Source organism: Microcaecilia unicolor, chromosome 10 (genome assembly GCF_901765095.1).
Source record: "Microcaecilia unicolor chromosome 10, aMicUni1.1, whole genome shotgun sequence".
Classification (NCBI taxonomy): Eukaryota; Metazoa; Chordata; class Amphibia; order Gymnophiona; family Siphonopidae; genus Microcaecilia; species Microcaecilia unicolor.
Genome location: NC_044040.1, coordinates 218988310 through 219013312, shown reverse-complemented (window position 1 = coordinate 219013312; position 25003 = coordinate 218988310). Strand labels below are relative to the sequence as shown.

The 25003-nt window shown below is 41.3% G+C and overlaps 1 protein-coding gene across 1 annotated transcript in view; it reads left to right on the top strand.

The window, feature by feature from the left end:
• The window catches only part of ABCC5 (ATP binding cassette subfamily C member 5), a 147951-nt gene that overhangs the window by 83246 nt on the left and 39702 nt on the right, over nt 1-25003 (top strand). Inside the window, exons 12-20 of the mRNA XM_030215965.1 lie at nt 1551-1622; nt 1933-2057; nt 8156-8228; nt 8777-8980; nt 9330-9473; nt 13680-13779; nt 18011-18195; nt 18530-18676; nt 19399-19528. Of these exons, the coding sequence (XP_030071825.1) occupies nt 1551-1622; nt 1933-2057; nt 8156-8228; nt 8777-8980; nt 9330-9473; nt 13680-13779; nt 18011-18195; nt 18530-18676; nt 19399-19528 (1180 nt within the window). The remainder of the gene's footprint in view (nt 1-1550; nt 1623-1932; nt 2058-8155; nt 8229-8776; nt 8981-9329; nt 9474-13679; nt 13780-18010; nt 18196-18529; nt 18677-19398; nt 19529-25003) is intronic.

Genomic DNA, 25003 nt, shown 5'->3' with positions numbered 1-25003 from the left:
TATGTTCTTCTCTTGTTTGTCTTGTCTGTGTTTGAACTGCCCTATCCCCCCCCCCCCCCCCGTACTATTATGATTTTATCATTGTAAATCACTTGTAGCATTTTAAGTCTTATCAGATAAATTGAATCTTGACGTTAGAAAGTTGAACATGACCCATTCAGTTGGGCCAGTAACAGCTTCACTCTTGCCCATGTCTTAACACCCTCTTATAACTTTTGGTCATGCTTGGGACAGATGTTTGAATTTTTGAATTCCCTTTGTGTTTTTTTGCAGCCTTAGTAAAGCCATAAAAATATAACAGACTTTATGGGCTTATCCATCCAAATTGGTCTCCCAGTCTGCACCACTCCTGCTCCCTTAAAAGTCCTCAGTATTTGAACTGATTTATTGAATTCTGATACTGTTCTTATCTCCACCACCTCAAGATTTTGAGGGTCAAACACTCACTATGTACAGGTTAGCCTCACTATGCTTCATTGTTATCTTGCCACTATGGATCCTCCCTTTTCCATTCTTTATTAAATTGTTGCGGTAATGCAGAAACAGCTCTGTTTTAATGTCTTTTAACGGGTTCTTAATCGGCGATGCCAAGAGGCCCAGTGGGGTACAGAGAGGGGGCTTGAAATGGGTTATTAGGACAACTATTGGTAGTAGAACTGCTCTCATTTTAGTGACATGTTATACTGTTAGTGGCTATAAGTGACATATGTAGCTGTAAGTCAGCAGTGGTTTAGGAAGGGGGTGTGAGGATTTTATTGATCAGTTAAAGGATTACAGGAACCATTTGTCAGAGGCTCCCAGAGGATACTCCTAATTAGGCTTGGTTTGCTGAGGGAGGGGGAGGGAAGTGGGGGAGGAGGGGGGATAGATTGGGAAGAAAGGAGGGGAGAGGAGGTAAGGGGGAAATAAAGTTAAGGGTTGTATTGAAATGTGGATTGAGACATTATGATGTTTATAACATTTTTGGTACCATAACTTGATCAACGGAAGACAGAAGGTGCTTATATCTGTCAGCAAGCACTGTTAGGCAAAAACATTACAATATTCTTGCTAGCTGAGCGTAAAACTTTGATAAGATTTCAATGCACGGACATACAATAAATATGTTTTTACCAGAGATGTCTCGAAGTCGGGCTATAAGAAACAAGGCCCTTTGAGATATTATTCTGTAATGCAATACGTCTTATGTATTATGTTCTCCTATGTTATGCTGTTGACTATTCTTGATAAATGAAAATTTTAATAAACAAATTTAAATATAAAAGGATTACAGGAACCAAAAAAGATTAACCACCCCTGTTTTTAATGTGCAGCAAGTTTAGGCCCTGACACCGTCACAAGAATTTCTTGTGTGATTTTTTTATTTTATAGCAATTGAGCGGTTCAAAATTTGGCAAGCTTACGTGAGCTACTGAAGGGAAGGCAGGAATTAGTGTACATGGTAAACGTAACAGAAGTGAGATCAAGAGAACTTCTTTCAGTGAATTAAGTTTATTAGTAGTTATTTTATTTGGTAGTTATAAATCTGTAATTTTTGTTGTTGCATGCAGGGCAAATTGGTTGGAATCTGTGGCAGTGTTGGAAGTGGGAAAACCTCATTGATCTCTGCCATCTTGGGGCAGGTAAGAGAACATTTATTATCCTCTTGGTGCAGTATAAAGTAGGATGCTTCATGGCAGGGATTCAAATAAAGAAATGGCTTTGACTGCTTTAATTGTAATGCAGAATCAGCTAGGTTTGTTCAGATTGAGTATGCCTGTATAATGCTTAAAAATAGCATGATGCTTTTGGGATGGACAGGTCCTTGTTGCAGTGCCATTGTTCATAAACTGATTTCAACTGCTGTTGTAGGCTGTGTTGGACTGTAACATGGTTTAAGGAAATACAGGACCTTCTATAAGAACGTATCTTTGTTCTTCTGTTCTACTGTAGATGACATTGTTGGAGGGCAGTTTAGCAGTGAATGGGACCTTTGCTTACGTGGCTCAACAAGCTTGGATTCTCAATGCTACACTCAGGGACAATATCCTTTTTGGCAAAGAGTTTGAAGAAGAAAGGTAAGTTTTGAGAGGAAATTGTGTGTTGCTCACGAGGTTGAGATTTCAGTATTGTGTACTTTCTTGAAACCAAAATGGAATTTAGTTTTGTGAGACTGAGTGGCCTGAAACGAGACCAGGATTTCTGCAAGGACAATCAATTTATAAATACCCTCAAGGGTGTATGATGTCATCTGACAGAGCCCTCCATAGGAACCACTCTCCAGCTTTACACAAATTTTTGAGAGCATTGAGCTGCGCATGTGTGTGTGTGCCTTCCTGTTTGTTGCTGTCGTGCTGGACTTCTCCAGTTACCATTTTTCTGTAGAGCTTAACATTTGCAGTTTTCTTCCACACTCTCCTAGCTCATGTCAGAATTTTTTCAAAGTTCTTTCTACTGTTTTTATCTTGTGTTACATTGTATAAGTCCTGTTGCTGTTGTGCAGTGTCTCCCTTTCCCATTAGTGCCTTAGGTTTTTCAGATGTTCTAAAGATTCCTTTATTTTTTCATCAGCTCAGTTGTGACCATAGTAGGCTTTCAGCACCTGCTTAGGTTTCTTTTTGCTGTGGTTATTTTTCTGGACATTTCCCAGAAAAGAAAGTTCCCATTGGTTTAAAAAAAAACTTTCTCAATGCAGTTTGACTAGATCCATAACGAATATCCACTCTTGTTGCCTACAATGCCTGGGACCTGATCATGATCCATCTAGCCCATTGTATTGTCAGATCTCAAATAGAATAATCCTTACTCATTCCAGTGAGGACCAATCCATCGACTTTGGCATTGGACGCATCCATAACTCCCAGTGCTGCATTGAACACTGGATGCATTGACTTTGAGTGTCTCGGTCATCCTTACTTCAAGCTTGATAGAGACCATCATCTTTTTCACTCGACATGATTCTTCTGCTTCATCATCGATGGTGAGAACAGACGTGATCCAACTGAAAGACCCATGCACTGCCTGCAGGAGATACTTCGGCATGGAGTTGATGTCAACTACACCACTGATTTCCAGCGAATCAGGCATACTTGGTGTCTCAATGCCCCTGGCAATGGCCTGATCATAAGGATAGCCATACTGTTACCACATCCTCCAGCATCGAGTTCCAGAGCTAACTGTTTGTTGGTTGATAAAATACTTCCTCTATTTGTTTTAAAAGTATTTCCATGTAACCTCTTTAAGTGTCCCCTAGTCTTTGTACTTTTTGAAAGAGTAAAAAAATTGATTCACTTTAACCCATTCTACACCACTCAGGATTTTGTAGACCTTAATCATATCTCCCGTCAGCTGTCTCTTTTCCAAACTGAAGAGCCATAACCTCTTTAGCCTTTCTTTATATGAGAGGAGTTCATCCCCTTTATTATTTTGGTCACTCTCCTTGGAACTTTTTCTAATTCTGCTATATCTGTTTTTGAGGTAGGGTGACCAGGACTGAACACAATACTCAGTGAGGTCACACCATGGAGCGATACAAAAGCATTATTGTATTGTGTTAATGAATTTATATTGCACTGTTAACCCTTGAGTTGCAAAGCGGAGTATAAATTAAAAAAAAAACTTCTTGTATCAGAAGGAATTGACAATAAAAAGCACAAAAAACAACACATAGTATGGCCTTATTTACCATCCCTTTCCTAATAATTCCTAGCATCCTGTTTGCTTTTTTGGCCGCCCCCTCACAGTGGGTAGAAGATTTAGGTGTATTGTCTACAGTGGCACCTAGATCCTTTTTTTTTTTTTTTTTAATTGCTGACTCCTAAGGTGGACCCTAGCATCAGGTAACTATGATTTGGATTATTCCCAATGTGCATCACTTTGCATTTGTCCACTTTAAATGTCATCTGTCATTTGGATGCCCAGTCTTCTAGTTTCCTGAGGCCTTCCTGCAATTTTTCACAGTCAATATGTGTTTTAACAACTTTGAATAATTTTGTCATCTGCAAATTTAGGCACCTGACTTGTTCCAATTTCCAGAACATTTATAAATATGTTAAATAGCACTGGTCTCATATCTCTGTGGCACTGCACTATTCACCCTCTTCCATGGCCATTTAACCCTACCCTCTGCTTTCTGTCCAATAACCCACAACAGACATTGCCTCCTATCCCATGACTCCAATTTTTTCACGAGTCTCTCATGAGGAACTTTGTCAAAAGCTTTCTGAAAGTCTAGATACGCTGCATCAAACGGCTCACCTTTATCTACATATTCATTCGTGTCTTCAAAGAAATGAAGCAGATTGGTGGGACAACACTTCCCTTGGTGGAAATCATGCCAAAGACACATGGGACTCTCTTAACCCAACAACAGAGGAGGGCCTTGAAAAACTCCTAAGAGGCCTTCGATCAACTTACCTGCTCTCTCAACTCCTGCCCTTCAAAGATAGTGCAGTAGGAGCCTCACAGAAGACACCACAAAAATTGTGAACGCCTCTATTTCTAATGAGCAGCTACCAACAGCATTACAAAGGGAATTGGTGGGTCCTTTGCTAAATCAAAACAGCTTTGACCAATACAAGCTTGAAAGTTACTGGCTAGTATCTAACATACCATTTCTAGGAAAACTTATAGTCAGTCTGTGCTTAACTCACTGATTGGTTAGAAACTGGCTGGATCTATGTCAATCTGCATTCAGGACCCAGTTATGGAAAAGAAATGGTTTTTGTACCCCTACTAGATGATCTTCACAGAAACCAAGATATGGGATTTTCCTTGACGTTTAGTACTGCTAGATTTTTTTAGCAGCTTTTGACACTATGGATCACGATTTCGTGCTAGTGCGACTGGCAGAAAAAGGTACAGTGGGGGAAATAAGTATTTGATCCCTTGCTGATTTTGTAAGTTTGCCCACTGACAAAGACATGAGCAGCCCATAATTGAAGGGTAGGTTATTGGTAACAGTGAGAGATAGCACATCACAAATTAAATCCGGAAAATCACATTGTGGAAAGTATATGAATTTATTTGCATTCTGCAGAGGGAAATAAGTATTTGATCCCCCACCAACCAGTAAGAGATCTGGCCCCTACAGACCAGGTAGATGCTCCAAATCAACTCGTTACCTGCATGACAGACAGCTGTCGGCAATGGTCACCTGTATGAAAGACACCTGTCCACAGACTCAGTGAATCAGTCAGACTCTAACCTCTACAAAATGGCCAAGAGCAAGGAGCTGTCTAAGGATGTCAGGGACAAGATCATACACCTGCACAAGGCTGGAATGGGCTACAAAACCATCAGTAAGACGCTGGGCGAGAAGGAGACAACTGTTGGTGCCATAGTAAGAAAATGGAAGAAGTACAAAATGACTGTCAATCGACAAAGATCTGGGGCTCCACGCAAAATCTCACCTCGTGGGGTATCCTTGATCATGAGGAAGGTTAGAAATCAGCCTACAACTACAAGGGGGGAACTTGTCAATGATCTCAAGGCAGCTGGGACCACTGTCACCACGAAAACCATTGGTAACACATTACGACATAACGGATTGCAATCCTGCAGTGCCCGCAAGGTCCCCCTGCTCTGGAAGGCACATGTGACGGCCCGTCTGAAGTTTGCCAGTGAACACCTGGATGATGCCGAGAGTGATTGGGAGAAGGTGCTGTGGTCAGATGAGACAAAAATTGAGCTCTTTGGCATGAACTCAACTCGCCGTGTTTGGAGGAAGAGAAATGCTGCCTATGACCCAAAGAACACCGTCCCCACTGTCAAGCATGGAGGTGGAAATGTTATGTTTTGGGGGTGTTTCTCTGCTAAGGGCACAGGACTACTTCACCGCATCAATGGGAGAATGGATGGGGCCATGTACCGTACAATTCTGAGTGACAACCTCCTTCCCTCCGCCAGGGCCTTAAAAATGGGTCGTGGCTGGGTCTTCCAGCACGACAATGACCCAAAACATACAGCCAAGGCACAAAGGAGTGGCTCAGGAAGAAGCACATTAGGGTCATGGAGTGGCCTAGCCAGTCACCAGACCTTAATCCCATTGAAAACTTATGGAGGGAGCTGAAGCTGCGAGTTGCCAAGCGACAGCCCAGAACTCTTAATGATTTAGAGATGATCTGCAAAGAGGAGTGGACCAAAATTCCTCCTGACATGTGTGCAAACCTCATCATCAACTACAGAAGACGTCTGACCGCTGTGCTTGCCAACAAGGGTTTTGCCACCAAGTATTAGGTCTTGTTTGCCAGAGGGATCAAATACTTATTTCCCTCTGCAGAATGCAAATAAATTCATATACTTTCCACAATGTGATTTCCGGATTTAATTTGTGATGTGCTATCTCTCACTGTTACCAATAACCTACCCTTCAATTATGGGCTGCTCATGTCTTTGTCAGTGGGCAAACTTACAAAATCAGCAAGGGATCAAATACTTATTTCCCCCACTGTATCCATGAAACAGTACTTGATTTGTTCAGGTCCCATCAGACAGGCAACAGTCCTGTTCGGCATAACCTCATTGCCACCTTGGACGCTGACCTGTGGGTACCACAAAGGTTGATACTGTCATCTATTCTGTTCAGTATCTTCAAGCTACTAGTCAAGCTGATTTGGTCAATGGACACTCCATTCTATATCTACGCGGATGACATGCAGCTTCTCATACCCACTGAACCTGACTTACCCACAGTCCTGAATAAACTGACTACCTATTTAACATCAATTTAAGAACAGGTTAAAAACAAACTTTGATTGAACCCAAGTAAAACTGAGCTTCTATGGGTCCATAACACAAGTGGGCACATATCTGACATCAAAATCTCTTTTAGGATATACAAGACTCCCTTTCAAATCACGCCAGGAACCTTGGAATACAGCTAGAGTTCTAGAGTCAATGCTGATTTCCCCCCCATCCCCCAAGCAACCTTCAAGAGCTGCTTCTATCTTTTGAAACAACTAGGTTGTCTCTGACTACAAAGGGTTTACTCCAGTTCTAATTGATTCAGAATGCTACAAGAAGACTAATAGAAGGCTGCAAGCAATTTGAACACATCACACTATTTTTGCAAGGACTTCACTGACTACAATAAATTTAAAACTGTGTCTAATTTTCAAGGCTCTTGAAGGAAATGGCCCAGATTACTTGAAGAACAGGATTTCCCTTTACACACCTCCAAGGTCACTAAGGTCCTCCCAAGGAGTATCCCTAACCATACCCTCTTCAAAGAACATCAGTGATTGTGATACCCACCAGCAAACCTTCTCCAGAGTAGCCCTCACATTGTGAATGCACTCCCTGAAAGGCTTCACTTAATACAAGACTACCTGTACTTCAGGAAGCAGGTGAAAGCTTGGCTCTTCACCCAGGCCTTTAATGGAAAAGGTAATGAACTTTCTAGTCACATACACACAAGTACTAACATTGGCTGCACATATTGCAGGACATGTTTATCTACGCCTACCCTAGCTGATAATAATCAAGCATCTTTCTGACCTCATATGCAACTTCCTTAAATTGGTCCCCTTATTATCTAACTCCTGTTACTCCTGACATCTATCTCTATGTTCTATTTTTGCTTACTCCCTATGCTGTTTGTAGGTATGTCTCATGTTGATTATTTTAATTCCCTCTATGCTTTGACATTATAATACTCTCATTTTAGCATTAGTTGTGATATTCAGGATCTTCTGTATTTCAGGAGATATTCTACATTTGTTTAGTGTGTGTGTTTAACTTTTTGATTCTTTAGAAGTTTTTTGACACAGGAAACTGATGATCCTGGTCTTGATAAATGCCTCCACATCTTTGCAAAACTAGGTTCTGTATTGGTTACAAGTTCTGTGGATACAAGACAACCCACAGGCACAGACCTGTCAGTAAAACAGATGGAACAGAAATTGAAAGAGAGAAACCAAAAATCCAGTTTTAGATGTTATGGAAAGATGGCCCTTGACCAGGACAGTATCCTCCGTGCAAGGCCCAGAGGAGTTGATCCTTTCTCACACTCGCTATCCTAGAGACAGTAATATACCCTGGAGCTCAGTTATGAGTAACCTTCAGTCGGACATAATTCCTTCTAGCCCATGGTTTCTCCTGATTGACCCGCTTCAGAGCAAACCAGGATGATTGTACATAGCACTGATAGTTTTATGTTGCTTTCTGTACTTCACAGGTATAATACTGTACTGAATGTCTGCTGCTTGAGACCAGACCTAGCAATCCTACCTAACAGTGACCTGACAGAGGTAAGGGCCTTCCTGTTGTTGTTTGTCATTTTGAGAAGTCTGGTAACTTCAGCAGCAGTTTCATGGCTGCAAACTACAGTAGGCTTTAGATCAAGCCACCACTACCTGTCACCCTTATTGATGACCACGACTTCTCTCTTGAGCTGTGAAAACTACCTCCCCTGCTATTCTGAGGTGCAGTGTAGCCACTGAGCCACTAGGATGACCAACATGGAGACTTATTGTGGACATGCTTTCTGTTTTAGATTTAGTATTTATGATTCACCCTTATTCAGAGCAGAGAACATGTACATAGTCATAAATGTGAACATTGTCAATAAAAAAAATCAGTCTTCACAAAAGCTAAAACCGCATATACATTAAGTCAGAATGGTGGCTGTCAGTCCTGTCAAGATAGTCCATATGCCAAACGTAATAAACGCCGCTTTAACTAACACTGAAAAGCTGTCTGGTTTCTCTCATACCGAATCTCCAATGGTAATGCATTCCACTTCAGAGGACCAGCACTGTAAGGAGATTTTGTGATGGCATTGATGTTTTTGTTTTAGATTGGAGAGCGGGGGGCTAACCTAAGTGGGGGACAGCGACAGCGGATTAGTCTGGCTCGTGCTCTGTACAGTGACCGAAGTATTTACATCCTGGATGATCCCCTCAGTGCCTTAGATGCTCATGTGGGAAATCACATCTTCAACAGTGCAATCAAGAAACATCTCAAGGACAAAACGGTGCTCTTCATTACCCACCAGCTTCAGGTACATGGTGGGGCAGGAACATGAGGAGAGAACCTTGTGTAGTGATGGTCAAGGAGGGGTATCTTTTGTGTAGGGGTGAGGGAACTGGTATAGGGGATAAAGAAGGTACGGAGAGCAGATAGAGACATGAGGGGGACATGTATGACAATTGGCATATGATGAGAGGTAAATAAAGGATGTATGTAAAGCCAGTTTTCAAGTTACGGCTTTTGTAAAGATCAGAGAGGTATATCTGTTGAAGAAATAGGAATCTTTTGTATCTTATCCCATCCATAATATGTAAGTTATAGATGTATGACTGCTATCATCACCGTCGTAGCTAACTTCTTTTTTTTCTTTTTCCCTGCAGTACCTTGGTGACTGTGATGATGTGATTTTCATGAAAGAGGGCTGCATTACAGAGAGAGGAACCCATGAGCAATTGATTAACTTAAATGGTGACTATGCTGCCATATTTAACAACTTGCAGCTGGGAGAGACCTCACATATTGAGGTATGATAGAGGCTTCTGATTCTAAGTGTTTATCTTTTTGAATTGAAGGTATTTATTTTTGAGGCAATCCACTGGTTTCCTTGGATCAGTGTATTTGCATCATGAAAAATGTTTTGTGGCATTTTGGGTGGACGCCATTCAGGGACCCAAAACACAATTGGAACTTTCATTCTCATCCTTTTCTCGCATTAGAAATCAGGGCCAAGTGTTGTCCAGTGTGGAATATTGAAATTGGAGCAGTGGGGATTCCAGGAAGAGACGAGGTGGTTGGGTTGCCCGGTGGAGGAGTGACCAAGCATGTGCCATGGGCCTACAGGAGCTGGCCACAGGGAGAGAACTTATGAGTATCAGAACTGACTTTGTATATCTCCCCTGTCTTGTGTAGAGAAGAGGTTACACATTTCTTTGTACATAAGTACTGCCATACTGAGAAAGACCAAAGGTCCATCAAGCCCAGCATCCTGTTTCCAACAGTGGCCAATCCAGGTCACAAATACCTGGCAATATCCCAAAAAAGTACAAAACATTTTATACTGCTTATCCCAGAAATAGTGGATTTTCCCCAAGTCCATTTAATAATGGTCTATGAACTTTTTCTTTAGGAAGCCGCCCAAACCTTTTTAAAACTCCGCTAAGCTAACCGCCTTTACCACATTCTCTGGGAACAACTTCCAGAGTTTAATTACACATTGAGTGAAGAAATATTTTCTCTGATTCGTTTTAAATTTACTACTTTGTAGCTTCATCGCATGCCCCCTAGTCCTAGTATTTTTGGAAAGCGTAAACAGATGCTTCACATCTACCCGTTCCACTCCACTCATTATTTTATAAACCTCTTATCATATCTCCCCTCAGTCGCCTTTTCTCCAAGCTGAAGAGCCCTAACCGCTTTAGCCTTTCCTCATAAGGAAGTCGTCCCATCTCCTTTATCATTTTCGTCACCCTTCTCTGCACCTTTTGTAATCCCACTATACCTTTTTTTTGAGATACGGCAACCAGAATTGAACACAGTATTTGAGGTGCGGTCGCACCACGATGCGATACAAAGGTATTATAACATCCTCATTTTTGTTTTCCATTCCTTTCCTAATTATACCTAACATTCTATTTGCTTTCTTAGCCGCAGCAGCACACAGAGCAGAAGGTTTCAACATATCATCAACGACAACACCTAGATCCCTTTCTTAATCCGTGACTGCTAACGTGGAACCTTGCATAACGTAGCTATAATTCGGGTTCCTCTTTCCCACATGCATCACATTGCACTTGCTCACATTAAACATCATCTGCCATTTAGACTCCCAGTCTCGTAAGGTCCTCTTGTAATTTTTCACAATCCTCCCGCGATTTAACAACTTTGAATAACTTTGTATCATCAGCAAATTTAATTGCCTCACTAGTTACTCCCATCTCTAGGTCATTTATAAATATGTTAAAAAGCAGCGGTTCCAGCACAGACCCCTGGGGAACTCCACTAACTACCCTTCTCCATTGAGAATACTGACCATTTAACCCTATTCATGGCAGGCTCAATGTGGCTTACATGGGGCAATGGAGGGTTAAGTGACTTGCCCAGAGTCACAAGGAGCTGCCTGTGCCTGAAGTGGGAATCGAACTCAGTTCCCCAGGACCAAAGTCCACCGTCCTAACCACTAGGCCACTCCTCCACTTTGTGAGAAGGACCAACGGAATGCCAGCATATATGACATTACAGTAATCAAGTTTGGAAATTACAAGAACATGGAGAAGAATAGAACAAGCATTATCACCTAAGGAGCAGAGAATACAAATAGAATGGAGACGCAAAACACAAAAGAAGAACAGATGAGACCTGAGGGGCAAAGGAAACTTGGGAGTCTAAAATGACTCCTAAGTGACCGAAAGAGTAAACAAGCTTCAAAGGAGAACCGTGCAAAGTAGATGCCACTGGGGGTTTGAGGGCGCTTAGATACCCACAGTGCCAGTGACTTGGAAGGGTTGAGGATTAAAATGATTAGAAGAAAGCCAGCTATCAGTGGAATTAAGGCAGGCTTGTAAAGTAGAGAGTTTGGGTGAGAGATCATCATGAGTAGAAATCAGAAGGATATCACCTGCAAAGATGTAGAATTTTATACCCAGACTCTGAATAAGAAGTGCTAAGGAAGCCAAGAAGGTATTGAACAGAATAAAGCCCTATCGAACCCCACATAAGAGAGTAGAGGATGCAGGTGTGTGTACTGCAAATTGTTGATTAGAGAGAAATGAGAGCCATGAATAGTTGATCCCAGTGAAAACTATAGAGGCAAGACAGGAAAGAAACAGCGAATGGTCAACCAGATCAAAAGCGGCTCTCAAGTCTAGTGAAATTATTAGTAAATCTTGACATTGATTGAAAGCTGTGTGGATATCCTTTAGAAGGGACATGAGAATAGCTTCCATGGAGTGGTCCTAGCAATAGCCCGATTGCATGGGGTGCAGGGTATTAGAATTTCAACATGATCTGTTAGCTGAAGAGCTTCAGCAGAAAGGAACTATGAGAAATGGGTCTATAATTTGATGATTCAGACTTATCAAGGGAGAGATTTTTTGAGTACAGGATGAACAACAGAGGGTTTCCAGGGTGTTTGAACAATCTCTGTGGAAAGACACTTTCTAATTAACGCGGATGCTAAAGGTAGAAGTTTATTTAGCGGGTTGCCCAGCTAGGATGTTGGTAGAGGATCCAGAGCGTTGAAAGATTTTTTTAAGGGCTGAAATACTTCACAGATCTCAGAGCATGAAGGTACGTTGAAATAAGACCAAGTTAAACCAGAAATGGAAGCCAGCATTGAAGAAGGAGGAGAGGAAGGCAAGGCTGAGGAGACAGAAGGACTAGGCTGAGAGTCAGAAGGAGGAGGAAAGTGTGCATGAATTATTTTAAGAATCTTTTCAGTGAAGCATTTGGCAAAGTCATCAGAGCTCAAAGTAGCTGGAAGTGAGTTACGGGGACCAAGTGAAGAGAGCTTATTAAGAGATTGGTTAGGAGAATCACAGATCATGTTAGAGTAGAAGTTACGACAAGCAATTTTCAGGTGAGAAAAACAATCCTTAAACAGAGAGTGATAGGTATGGAGATGATCAGAAGAACGTGTGGTGCAGCTGGTACTTTGTCACTCTCGGGTCACCATTGAACCAAGGTTTATGCGATGAAATCGATGAAGTAATGCAATTGGTGATAAAAGGTCAGAGCGCAGCACAAAGGAGTGTTCCAAGTGGTAGCTTGGGTAGAGAGTGGTAAATCCTCAAAATCAGAAGGAAAGACCACATTGAGAGGGGAACAGAATTAGCATCCACAGAACTAAAGTTCAGTCTGAGGGGTAGAAGAAACTAGTCCAGACAGAGAGGCAGTAAACTTAATTAAATAATGATCCATCCAAGGTAGAGCAGAAAAAGAGAAATTAGTCAAGGATATAGAGTTAAGAGGGATGAGAAGACCAGATCCAGAGCATGGCCAGCCTTGTGGGTTGGAAAAGATACGTATTGGTGGAGGGATAGTTCAGATAACAGGGTCAAAACCCTTTTATAGGTGAAATGGTCAGGATGTCCAAATGAAAGTTAAGTCACTTAAAATAAGTGAGAGAAGCGTAAGGAGACATCTGTGAGACACTGTAGGAAGTAGTGCATCGTAGAGGCATGGGAAGAAGGGAGAATGTAAAGAACCAGGAAATAGGCTATGAACAATCCAAGTGAAGTAACGAGGAATCAGGAAAAGGGAAGGAGTCATAGTCCAGAATAGAGAGGGGCAGGGCGGAGGGAGCCAGTATGCCGCCTAAGCACTACTTTATAAATATGCAACTATCATACATAGTTTGTATTTGCAAAAGGGACATACACCTGGGCAGAGCATGGGTAGAACAGAGGCAGGGCTCTCAAGCATGTAATTTACAAAATATTGTAAGGGTAGGCGCCTCATTACTGCAGTACACTCCTATGCCTGCCCTCAGGGTGTCTAAATTGAAGCACCCAATTATAGAATTGCCCTCAGGATATGTGGTCTGTTTAGCTATCTGGGCTTTCTGAAATTTCTCCCTTTAAGTTTTAGAAGGTAAAGAAATGATGGGAGCACAAAGGAAGTAGATCTAGGAATAAAAGAAAAGCAGTGAAGCCAATAAACAGGTGGGTTGGTTTTCTAAGAGCTTAGCAATGCACTTATACAACTTCTTTTTTCATTATCTCTCCTACAACCAGATTAATGTTAAAAAGAACAGCAGTTCCTTTAAGAAGCCTCTGGAGAAGGGAAGCAAGGCAGGCTCTGTGAAGAAGGAAAAGACGGTCAAGAAGGAGGAAGGTAATTCTTTAAACTGCAAGATATTGTTAGAAGTACAGTTCCTAACCTTTGAAGTCAGCAGCATCTTGTCCTTTGCCCCCACCTCTAGATACATAACAAGGCTGAAGATCATCTGATTTGAGAAGGTGGAAGAAATCAGATTTGAGTGATTGATTACAGTTTGAAAGATTTTTATGTTGATTGTTTTTTGTTATTTTGTTTTAGTCAGGTCAGTAATGTTATGTCGAGTGAAGAATTGTATTTTGATTTTATGTATATCTTGTAAACTGCTGAGAACTTTTGGATTGTGTGGTATAGAAACTTTTAAGTAAATAAAAGTATTTCTGGGTAAAGTGGTAGGGTAGCCGTGTTAGTCCATTTTTAAAGGCAATAAAAGAAAAACAAAAGTATTTCTACAACTGCACTGCTTGCAAACAATATAAAAAAAGTTTAAAATTTGTAGGGCAGCCCTCAGGTTCTTACTTTTCTTATTGTTACAGATTGTAAACGTACAGCAAAATTCCAAAACGAATTGAAGAAAAATGCTTATAAAATCCCCCCCCCCCCCCCAAAAAAAACAAAACAAAACTGTAATGGAAGGAAAATTCCCAAAGGAGAATCCAAAGGCCATAGTCAGAGAAAATCAAAGTGTTGTGAACAGCGAAGTAAATATCAAAAACAGAAGCACATGAATACATGTCAGTTTATTTTGCTGAAGCCGCAACAGAAAAGGTGCCCACAGCTTGTCGAATTTCAGTAACCTGCCAGATTTCTGGGAGGTCAGCTTGCTGAAATAATAATGTACTCCTCAAACAGGAGAGAATAGGGAGCTCTGTAGTACACCAGCACTTTGTCACCTCATGGTAAGTAACCGCAATACAAGACAAAATCACCGTAAAAATCTCTGGTGGTACCGAAGCTTGTGGTAGGTGTAAAAGAAAAAGGGCGGAACTAGCTGTTACAGGAAAGCCAGCAAATTAGAAAAAAATCCCTGCACAGTCCTCCCGCAAACAATGAACAGGAGCTCATTCCCACCGGATATGCATACGTAGGTGCCTTCCTGCCTACATTCTCTCCAACAGAGGTTTCCATGAGAATTGGGACAGGGACATATACCACCTATACAGTGATTTCACCCCATTTTCCACTAAGTGCCCGTTTAGGTGCGTTAGCGTCCTTAATGCACGTTAACCGTGTATGCACCTACAGTATTCCTATAGGCGCCGACACGGTTAACGTAGGCTTGTTAAAAACACCAATGTGCCTTAGTAAACAGGGCCCTAGGTTTGATATGGAAAATCAGAACATGTTCTGATAAATAGTGGACAAGCCGTGATCAGAAAGGGAATATGCCAAGTCTCTTTCCCAGTTTTGGATATGTTTAACTACATGAGGCCCCAGGTTTTCAGCAAATAATATTGGATATTAGTTTGCGTTGCCTAAGGCCATGGCAAAGCATTTCCTCAAATATCTGGTCTGTAGCTTTTATGTATATTCTTGTGGTCATCCAGTTCTATAAATTTTAGGGGTCAATCTGATTCTTAGAGAGAGCGCTCCTTGTGAAATTTGCAAAGTGGCATCTTGTAAATCTATGCAGTCTTTTGTCTATTGCTACAGAGTAGATGTTTAAGCTCAAGGTAAACAGCCCTTGGGGCCAATGTGTTAGCGGCAGAGATTTCAGTCTCTGCTTTCGTACATCTCAAGCGTCTGGACAGGTCTGATGGGACAATTAAGAACATAAGTGTTTGCCATACTGAGACAGACTGAAGGTCTTTCAAGCCCAGTATCCTGTTTCCAACAGTGGCCAACCCAGGTCACAAGTACCTGGCAAGGTCCCAAAACAGTAGCATACATTGTATGGTGCTTATCCTAGAAATAAACAGTGGATTTTCCCCAAGGCCATGTTATTAATGGCATATGGACTTCCCTTTTAGGAAGTTATCCAAACCTTTTTTAAACATCACTAAGCTAACTACTTTTACAACATTCCCTGGCAACGAATTCCAGAGTTTAATTACACATTGTGTAAAAAAAATATGTTCGCCGATTTGTTTTAAAATTACTACTTTGTAGCTTCACTGCGTGCCCCCTAGTCCTAGTATTTTTGGAAAACATAAACAGACGATTCATGCCTACCCATTCCACTCCACTCCACTTAAAGACCTCTATCATATCTCCCCTCAGCTGTGTTCTCCAAGCTGAACAGCCCTAGCCACTTTAACCTTTCCTTTTAGGGAATTTTTCCCATACCCTTTATCATTTTTGTCACCCTTCTCTGTATCGTATCTAATTCTACTATATCTTTTTTGAGATGCCATGAACGGAATTGCACACAGTACTCGAGGTGCAGTCGCACCATGGAGCAATATAAAGGCATTATAACATCCTCATTTTTGTTTTCCATTCCATGACACCTAGATCCTTTTTCTGATCGGTGACTCCTAATGGGGAACCTTGCATCATGTAGCTATAGTTCGGATTCCTCTTTCCTACATGCATCACTTTGCACTTGCTCACATTAAACGTCATCTGCCATTTAGATGCCCAGTCTCGTAAGGTCGTCTTGCAATTTTTCACAATCCTCTTGCGATTGAATAACTTTGTGTCATCAGCAAATTTAATTACCTCATAGTTATTCCTATCTTTAGATCATTTATAAATACGTTAAAAAGCAGTGGTCCTAGTACAGACCCTTTGCGGGAGCCCACTATCTACCCTTCTCCATTGGGAATACTGACTATTTAACCAGTTTTTTATCCACGGTAGAATACTACCTCCTATCCCATGACTTTCAAATTTCCTCTGGAGTCTTTCATGAGGTACCTTGTCAAATGCCTTTTGAAAATCCAGGTATACAATATTGACTGGCTTACCTGTATCCTCATGTTTGTTCACCCCTTCAAAGAAATGTAATAGATTGGTGAGGCAAGATTTCCCTTCACTAAGTCCATGTTGGCTTGGTTTTATTAATCCATGCTTATGTATTTGCTCTGTAATTTTAGTTCCTTATAATAGTCTGTACCATTTTGCCCGGCACCAACATCAGGCTCACTGGTCTATACTTTTTCAGGATAACCTCTAGAACCCTTTTTAAAAATCGGTGCTACATTTGTCACCCTCCAATCTTCCGGTGCCATGCCTTATTTTATTTATTTATTTTCCACAATAAATATTTATTAAGGTTTTAAGAAGGTTACATCAAAGCAAAAGAGAGAAAATAAAAAGTCTCAAACCAGTCTTGTCATATGAGGTTCCCTCAACCATGGCTCATTTTAAACATAAGTTACATATTATTAACAATAGTTCCGCAAGTTCGGTTTTCAGTTTTATCAGTACTCTGGGATGTATACAATCTGGTCCAGGCAATTTGCTCCTCTTCAGTTTGTCAAATAGCCCCATTACATCTTCCTGGTTTGCAGAGATTTGATTCAGTTTCTTTGACTCATCTGCATTTAAAACCATTTCTGGCACCGGTATCTTTCCCACATCTTTATCGATGAAGACCGAAGCAAAGAATTCATTTAGTCTCTCTGCTATGGCCTTGTCATTCCCGTGTGCCCCTTTAACTCCTTGGTCAAATAGCAGTCTGATTCTTTTACCGGCTTCTTGCTTCTAATTTATCTAAAAAAGTTTTAACTATATGTTTTTGCGTCCAGTGCAATCTTCTTTTCAAAATCTCTCTTTGCCTTCCTTATCGGGGCTTTGCATTTGACTTGCCATTCCTTATACTGTTTCCTGTTATTTTCATTTGGATCCTTTTTCCATTTTCTGAAGGATTTTCTTTTAGCTCTGATAGCTTCCTTCATCTCACTTTTTAACCATGCCGGCTGTCAGTTGACCTTTCTTTCTCCTTTTTTAATACATGGAATATATCTGGCTTGGGCTTCCATGATGATATTTTTGAACATCATCCATGCCTAATGTAAATTTTTGACCTTTGTAGCTGCTCCTCTTTTTTTTTTTTTTAACCCATTCTTCTCGTTTTATCATAATTTCCTTTTGAAAGTTAAATGCTTAAGTGTTGGATTTCCTGTGCATACTTACTCCAGAGCTTATATCAAATCTGAGGGACTCAAGGAAAGATAGGTAAGAACTAATTTACCCTTAACTTTTGTCTCTTGTTGAGACCAAGTCTTGGTTTTTGAACAGTGAGGTGCAGCCTATGATTTTGCAAGCTGTTTTTTTGTTGCAGTTAGAACTTTTGACATTTTGCTGGTTTTATGCAGTAATATTATCTCTTTCTGCTCTTTAGGTCAGCTGATACAGCTGGAAGAGAAGGGCAGAGGTTCTGTGCCATGGTCTGTTTATGGTGTCTATATCCAGTCAGCTGGAGGGCCCTTTGCATTCCTGCTTATAGTGATGCTGTTTGTCCTGAATGTGGGAAGCACTGCCTTCAGCAACTGGTGGTTGAGTTACTGGATCAAGCAAGGAAGCGGGGTAAAGTGAAGAGCCATCTCTGTACACCATTTACTGAGGCACAATTATTTTTCATGTTTTTATGGGAGGATGAGTTCTCAAGTTCTTTGTTCTCTGAAAAAAGTAGGAATAGCATGTAGTTACTTTGATTTAGGTAATTAGAAGATAACTTATTGGTAAGATTATACAGTCATGCTACAGTGTGAAAATGAGACGTGCAGGTCTTGTTTTCCCCAGGGTCTTGGCTGAATGGGTAAACAGAAACTGGGGCAAACAAAACAATCTGTCTGATATTGGCTTTAATAGCCCAGGCTTGCAAGCAGATTGACCATGTGTAACCTAATTTTCCCCACAGAACACATCTGTGCTGGTAGGGAACAAGACCCTAGTGAGTGAAAGTATGAAAGATAACCCTGACCTGAATTACTATGCTGGCATTTATGCACTTTCCATGGGAATCATGCTGATACTGAAAGCAATTCGTGGTGTGGCCTTTGTTAAGGTATGCTTCCTAAAGTCTCCTCTACCTAGCCTTTTTTTTTTTTTTTTAGGGTTTTGATAGTAAAAATAGCAGAGAAATAGACTAGAGTCTCGTCACCTGCCATTTAGTATTCTTATTTTGTACCTGATCTGTGATACTTTGCCCCTATCCCCTGCTCCACCACTAGTCATCGAGCCTGGTTTTGGTACAGGAACATTGATTCCTGCTGCCCCCCCCCCCCCCCCCCAAATACTTGGAACACTCTCTCTTTCTAAGCTAAAGAGAAGCATGTCGTTTTTTAATGCTGCTACAGATGTAGAGTGTGTTGGGTCATATTTAGAAACTGTTGTATTGTCTCAAATATAATTGATACTCTCTAAATGTTATTAAGGGAGAGAAATAATTGCTGAACAGAAGGTAACAGTGAAGAAGAGGAATGAGTAATGGAATGCACCAGGATATGGGGATAGAAACGATTGGCTTCAGAGAATAAAATAATGAGGATTTTTTTTTTTAATGAAGTGGGGTTAGGAGAGAGGGGTGATGGGAAGGGAATGTTGAGGACTAGGAGGAGGAAGGGGAAATGAAAGGATGAATGCCTATTCAAGTAGCATGGTGAGAATGAGGTGCTTGAGAGAGCTAGGGGAGCATAAAAGAGTGAGACCAGGCTGAATGGTGGGATGAGATGGGAAGGATGTCAGGAATGTCCTAGAATTAAGGTTGGACTATGTTTTCTTCACCAGGGCACCCTAAGAGCCTCTTCCCGACTTCATGATGAGCTCTTCCGCCGTATCCTCCGCAGCCCAATGAAATTCTTTGATACCACACCCACGGGGCGTATTCTCAACCGCTTCTCAAAAGACATGGATGAAGGTATTCTATTAACATCTATAATACAACAGTTTTCTTTCCATCAAAAAACAAGTTGCCTCCCCATCTTATTGTTTTCTAGCTTCAGAAACAGTCACCCTTCTCACAGGATTGAGTGTCTTGTTGTACATTTTTCAAAATTTGTCTAATGTGATTGAGAGAGAAACAGCATTATGTCATTGTCAAGGGATAGTGTATAGGATGGGGTTCTTAATCCAGTCCTTGGGCCACATTCAGCCAGTTGTTTTCAGGTTGCTCAAAATAAATATACGTAAGATAGATTTGTATACAGTGAAAGTACTGCATGCAGATTTATCTCATTCACATTCATTGTGGCTATCCTGAAAACCTGACTGACTGGTTATGTCCTGAAGACTGGGTTGAGAAAACCCTGGTCTAGAAATAACTGTACTGTGAGCTTTTCATGAGGGACGGACCAGTGGCAAGGATGTTTTCTGTATGATCAAGCCAGAATCATTACGGCCACACACAGGTGTGTGGGAGGAGGGGGAGGGACACCACCATCATCAGCTGCAACTAACTCAGGTCTTCACTCCTAGAATTCAGAAACCTTTGAGCAGATATTCCATCACTGCAGCACCTGAGATCCTGTCAGTTATTTTTCTTCCACAGCAGTCAGTCAGGTCTGTTGCCCCTGTCTTAATTGACACGTTACTATGTGTACTTCAAAACCAAGTTCAGTATCACAGAGATCATCTTTGGAATGTCTGACAAACCAGGATTCAAGTAGTTTCCAGTTTGTAAGAGTACATTCTTGACAAGACACACAGTTTGTGTGTCTGTTGTATGGGGCACTCACATGCTGTTGAGAATCGCAGTAAATGTGTTTGAATGTCACCACAATCTCGCAGATCCAGAATCCATAAGCTAAAAGTATGTTTGGAGAGCAAGCAGGAGGGGCCCCAGTGATGACACACGTTCGGAAAGGGAAATTTTGAGTTGGAATATAAGTAGTCAGGACAGACAATTGGTTTCCTCTGATGCTGATAACTGCTCTCCCCCCCCCCCCCCCCCCCAAGCCTCAGAACAATGCAGACCAGTAAGGGTTTTTCTGGCACTGACTCTAGAGACCAAGGCCTCCCCTTCCCCCCCTCCCCAGTCTTGATTTGATGCAACCAGAGGGCTTCTCCAGCAAGAGACTGCTTATCTTCAGCCTCGAAGCAGCACCACATTGAAAGGGATTTTTCAGTGCCAAAGAGATCAGGCTCCATGAAAAAGTGTAATGGCAATCCCAGCCCAAGAAACTACAAGTTAATTCTCAAGCTTCTGCCTGAGTACAACGAGAAACAAAAACAGCATGTTATACTCCTCCACTAACAAGACACTCGAGGGACCCTTGCTCTTCCAAGGAGAAATCGTCTCTATCACAGCCACACCTGACCATAACTCTGGGGGGAGTTAAAGGGAACGATGTGGCTCTGATTAAATCTAGGTTGGTAACTCCCCAAACGTAAGTCTGGAATACATAAGAAATCTTCTGTCCATATTCCATGAAAAATTGCTAGACTACTATATTTTCTGTCTATCTCTTCAAGAGGAAATTATGACGTGCCCCGATAATTGCATCTAGTAGATGGGAATCAGACTTACTCCTTTCCCGTAGACTGTGCTGGAGTTACAGTGATTTACCCTCACCAGGATGATGGTCTAATCTGTCCCCTCAGCAACCAAAGAATGAGACTGAAAGTGAAGACATCATACCCAACGATCCCACTTGAAAATATCTAATGAGCAGCCAGATTCAAGATGTTTTTGAACTTGATAAAATAATTTTATGCACTGAAGAATGTAGCTGCACTTCAGTCCCCAAAATTATTCTAGACCAACAGGGGGAAATTTGGCAAGTTCCTTTATCTACTTTCTCAATTGGAAACAAAGTACAGAGTACAGTCAGGTGTGGTTCATGGAAATCCCCAGCTTCCTCACTGGTGTTGGTAGTTCAGTCAACTCTCTAAAGATGTAAAAGTTCCAGTAACCATTCCATTATCTCTCCCCTCTTCCCCCCTCCAGGAAGACATCAAGATTTTGAGCACAATAGGAAGGAAACTGTTCCTAAATATGATGATGCCAGAATTGCAACATTTTTTTATTGTACTAGAAAAGGTGCAAAACTATTTACCTAATGTTCAAAAAGATCAGGGGTTCAAGAATATTTGCACCTCTGTTTACAAAGCCGTTCAGCAATGTTGACACAGCCCAGTCAAAGTGAATGGGCTGTGTCGGCAGCACCACCAGCTGCTAGGGGGCCTTCATTAGGTCTGCCTATGATGCTTACAAGGCAAGAATTTAAGAATTTTGACAATTTATATGCATACCTCTGAAGGCATATTAGCAACAACACTTGGGGAATATGTGTAGTATATATTCCCTGTTATATTTTAGCATTTAACTTTCCCTTATTTCTTGAATGGCAGCTTGCACTGGATGTCGGCTTAGCTAATATAATTATGACTTTAACATAAAGATGATTCTTTCTCCTATACTATGCAGCATTTTTGGGGGGCTGAGTTTTACTTCATTTTACATAAAAAAAATAGGCTTTAAGACTCACAAGGGTGGGCATACACTAAGAAAGTATTCATTTACGGAAAGTGTGGTGGAAATGTGGAATGGCCTCCCGGTGGAGGTTGTGGAAACGAGGACTGTGTCAGAGTTTAAGAAAGCATGGGACAAGCATGTAGGATCCCTTAGGAAAAAGAGGCGTTAAGGGTTACGGAGGATGGGCAGACTGGATGGGCCATTTGGCCTTTATCTGCTGTCATATTTCTATGTTTCTACACATTAGATCTTTGTTTTTCCCAGAGAGCAGTAATGCACTTCATTTTAAGAGACAAGGGCCAACCAGTCCCCTCTTTTGATTTGTATTTGTTTTTCCATTTAATCTTTGTGTGGGACCCGTTAAGTCAATGGGAATGTAAAACAGAAATTTCGGTGCTCTAAATTTGATGCTGAGAGATTTTATGAGGATTGTCCTTATAAGGAGGATGCTCCTCCTGGCAAGGATTTGAATGAATTGGTTAAGTTTTGGAATGCTTCAGTTGCACAACATTGAATAGCTGTTAATAAAATTGATTGGATGTCTGCATCTTGTTATGCTCTGTAGTATATGAAATCTCTCCAATATTTACATAAGTGAGTAAAGCTGAGAGGACTAGGAAAAGAAAAGTCACTAGAACTTAGAACTGCTTGTAATCAAAAAATGAAAGAATATATGTGAGAGAGCTATTTGAATATTAGCATAGTGTGAAGAAACTGTGTTTTAAGCCTGTAAAATGTATTACATAAGTACATAAGTAGTGCCATACTGGGAAAGACCAAAGGCCCAGCATCCTGTCACCGACAGTGGCCAATCCAGGTCAAGGGCACCTGGCACGCTCCCCAAACGTAAAAACATTCCAGACAAGTTATACCTAAAAATGCGGAATTTTTCCAAGTCCATTTAATAGCGGTCTATGGACTTGTCCTTTAGGAATCTATCTAACCCCTTTTTAAACTCCGTCAAGCTAACCGCCCGTACCACGTTCTCCGGCAACGAATTCCAGAGTCTAATTACACGGGTGAAGAAAAATTTTCTCCGATTCGTTTTAAATTTACCACACTGTAGCTTCAACTCATGCCCTCTAGTCCTATTATTTTGGATAGTGTGAACAGTCGCTTCACATCCACCCGATCCATTCCACTCATTATTTTATACACTTCTATCATATCTCCCCTCAGCCGTCTCTTCTCCAAGCTGAAAAGCCCTAGCCTTCTCAGCCTCTCTTCATAGGAAAGTCGTCCCATCCCCACTATCATTTTCGTCGCCCTTCGCTGTACCTTTTCCAATTCTACTATATCTTTTTTGAGATACGGAGACCAGTACTGAACACAATACTCCAGGTGCGGTCGCACCATGGAGCGATACAACGGCATTATAACATCCGCACACCTGGACTCCATACCCTTCCTAATAACACCCAACATTCTATTTGCTTTCCTAGCCGCAGAAGGTTTCAGCGTATCATCGACGACGACACCCAGATCCCTTTCTTGATCCGTAACTCCTAACGCGGAACCTTGCAAGATGTAGCTATAATTCGGGTTCCTCTTACCCACATGCATCACTTTGCACTTGTCAACATTGAACTTCATCTGCCACTTGCACGCCCATTCTCCCAGTCTCGCAAGGTCCTCCTGTAATCGTTCACATTGGATGTTTTCCTTCCTTAATTATGTCATGAAGTGTATTTCTCATATTTGGCTAGCAGGTGGAGTTTCTTTTGCTGTAAAGCTGTTACAGAGAACTGAATGTTCTTTTCTTTAGTTTAACACAAACAGGAAGCAAGAGGCAGTATATTTTTGAAATCTTGTTGACAGGGCTCTGATTGGCCCAGAAGTTCATTTCCTTTAGAGTATTCTGGTTTTGCCTCCAGTCTTAGCCAGGAAGAAAAGAGAGAGGGAGCTCTTTGCAGAGACTCAGTGAGCAACTATATGTCCTAATCTTCCCAGGTACTTTTTAGGAAGTAAACAAATGTTTAGTTAGTGTTATAATTGAGCCATATTTCAGTTACCTGTTATTGTTTGCTGATTGCATATTTTTTTGTTCATTGTTCAATATATTTTTAAGAAAATAAACAATTGTTTATTGCCTCTGCCTGTCTGGACTGACAGACACATCTTTTTCTTCGAAGCTGAAGAAAAAGATGTATTCCTTAACCTGGGAGTTAATGAGTTTTGAATGATCTCAATAAAAAAGCAGTCCTAAAGTCTATCTTGCTGAAAAGTAATTGTTTCTGCTAGTAGAACTGGCAAAGGAATGTCTTGCATTAACCCAGCAAAATAGCAATTTCCAAAGCAAAGTTTAACACAACACAGACTGTTTCACATGAATCAAGCAGCTGCAGTGGGCAAACTCTCAACTTATATGTACTGCCTGCAAGGCCAGAAGCTATCAAAGTGGTGTACATTCAGCTACAGTAGACATTTTCCAGTCCCTGGAGGGCTCACAATTTGAGTTTGTACCTGGGGCAATGGAGGGTTAAGTGTCTCGCTCATGCTCACGGGAAAATGCAGAGGGATTTGAATCAGATCCCCTGGTTTTCAGCCTCTCTTTCTAACCTTTAAGCTACTCATCCGCTTACCTAACATCCAGTCAAATGCTAGCTCCACAAAGAGAAACCACTGTTTTTTGGCAGGACAGACTTGTTTTAGAACTATTATTTGTACACCCAGTGACTGTGTGGCTAAATAGTGCTGTAAAAGAGGATTTTAGAGCCAGCATCCTTAAAAAAAGGGAGGGGGGGGAAGTTCTGATGAGGATGTCACTAGGTGTGCTGGTGCCCTGGGAATAAAGGACGCAGATCCATCAGTAGGTGATGGGTCACCCTTTTCTGATGCAGCGAGCCAGCTAGCTAAGATCACATCTCCACTGACATGGTCACATGCTGACATCATCATAAGAACTCGAGAGGCTTGCTG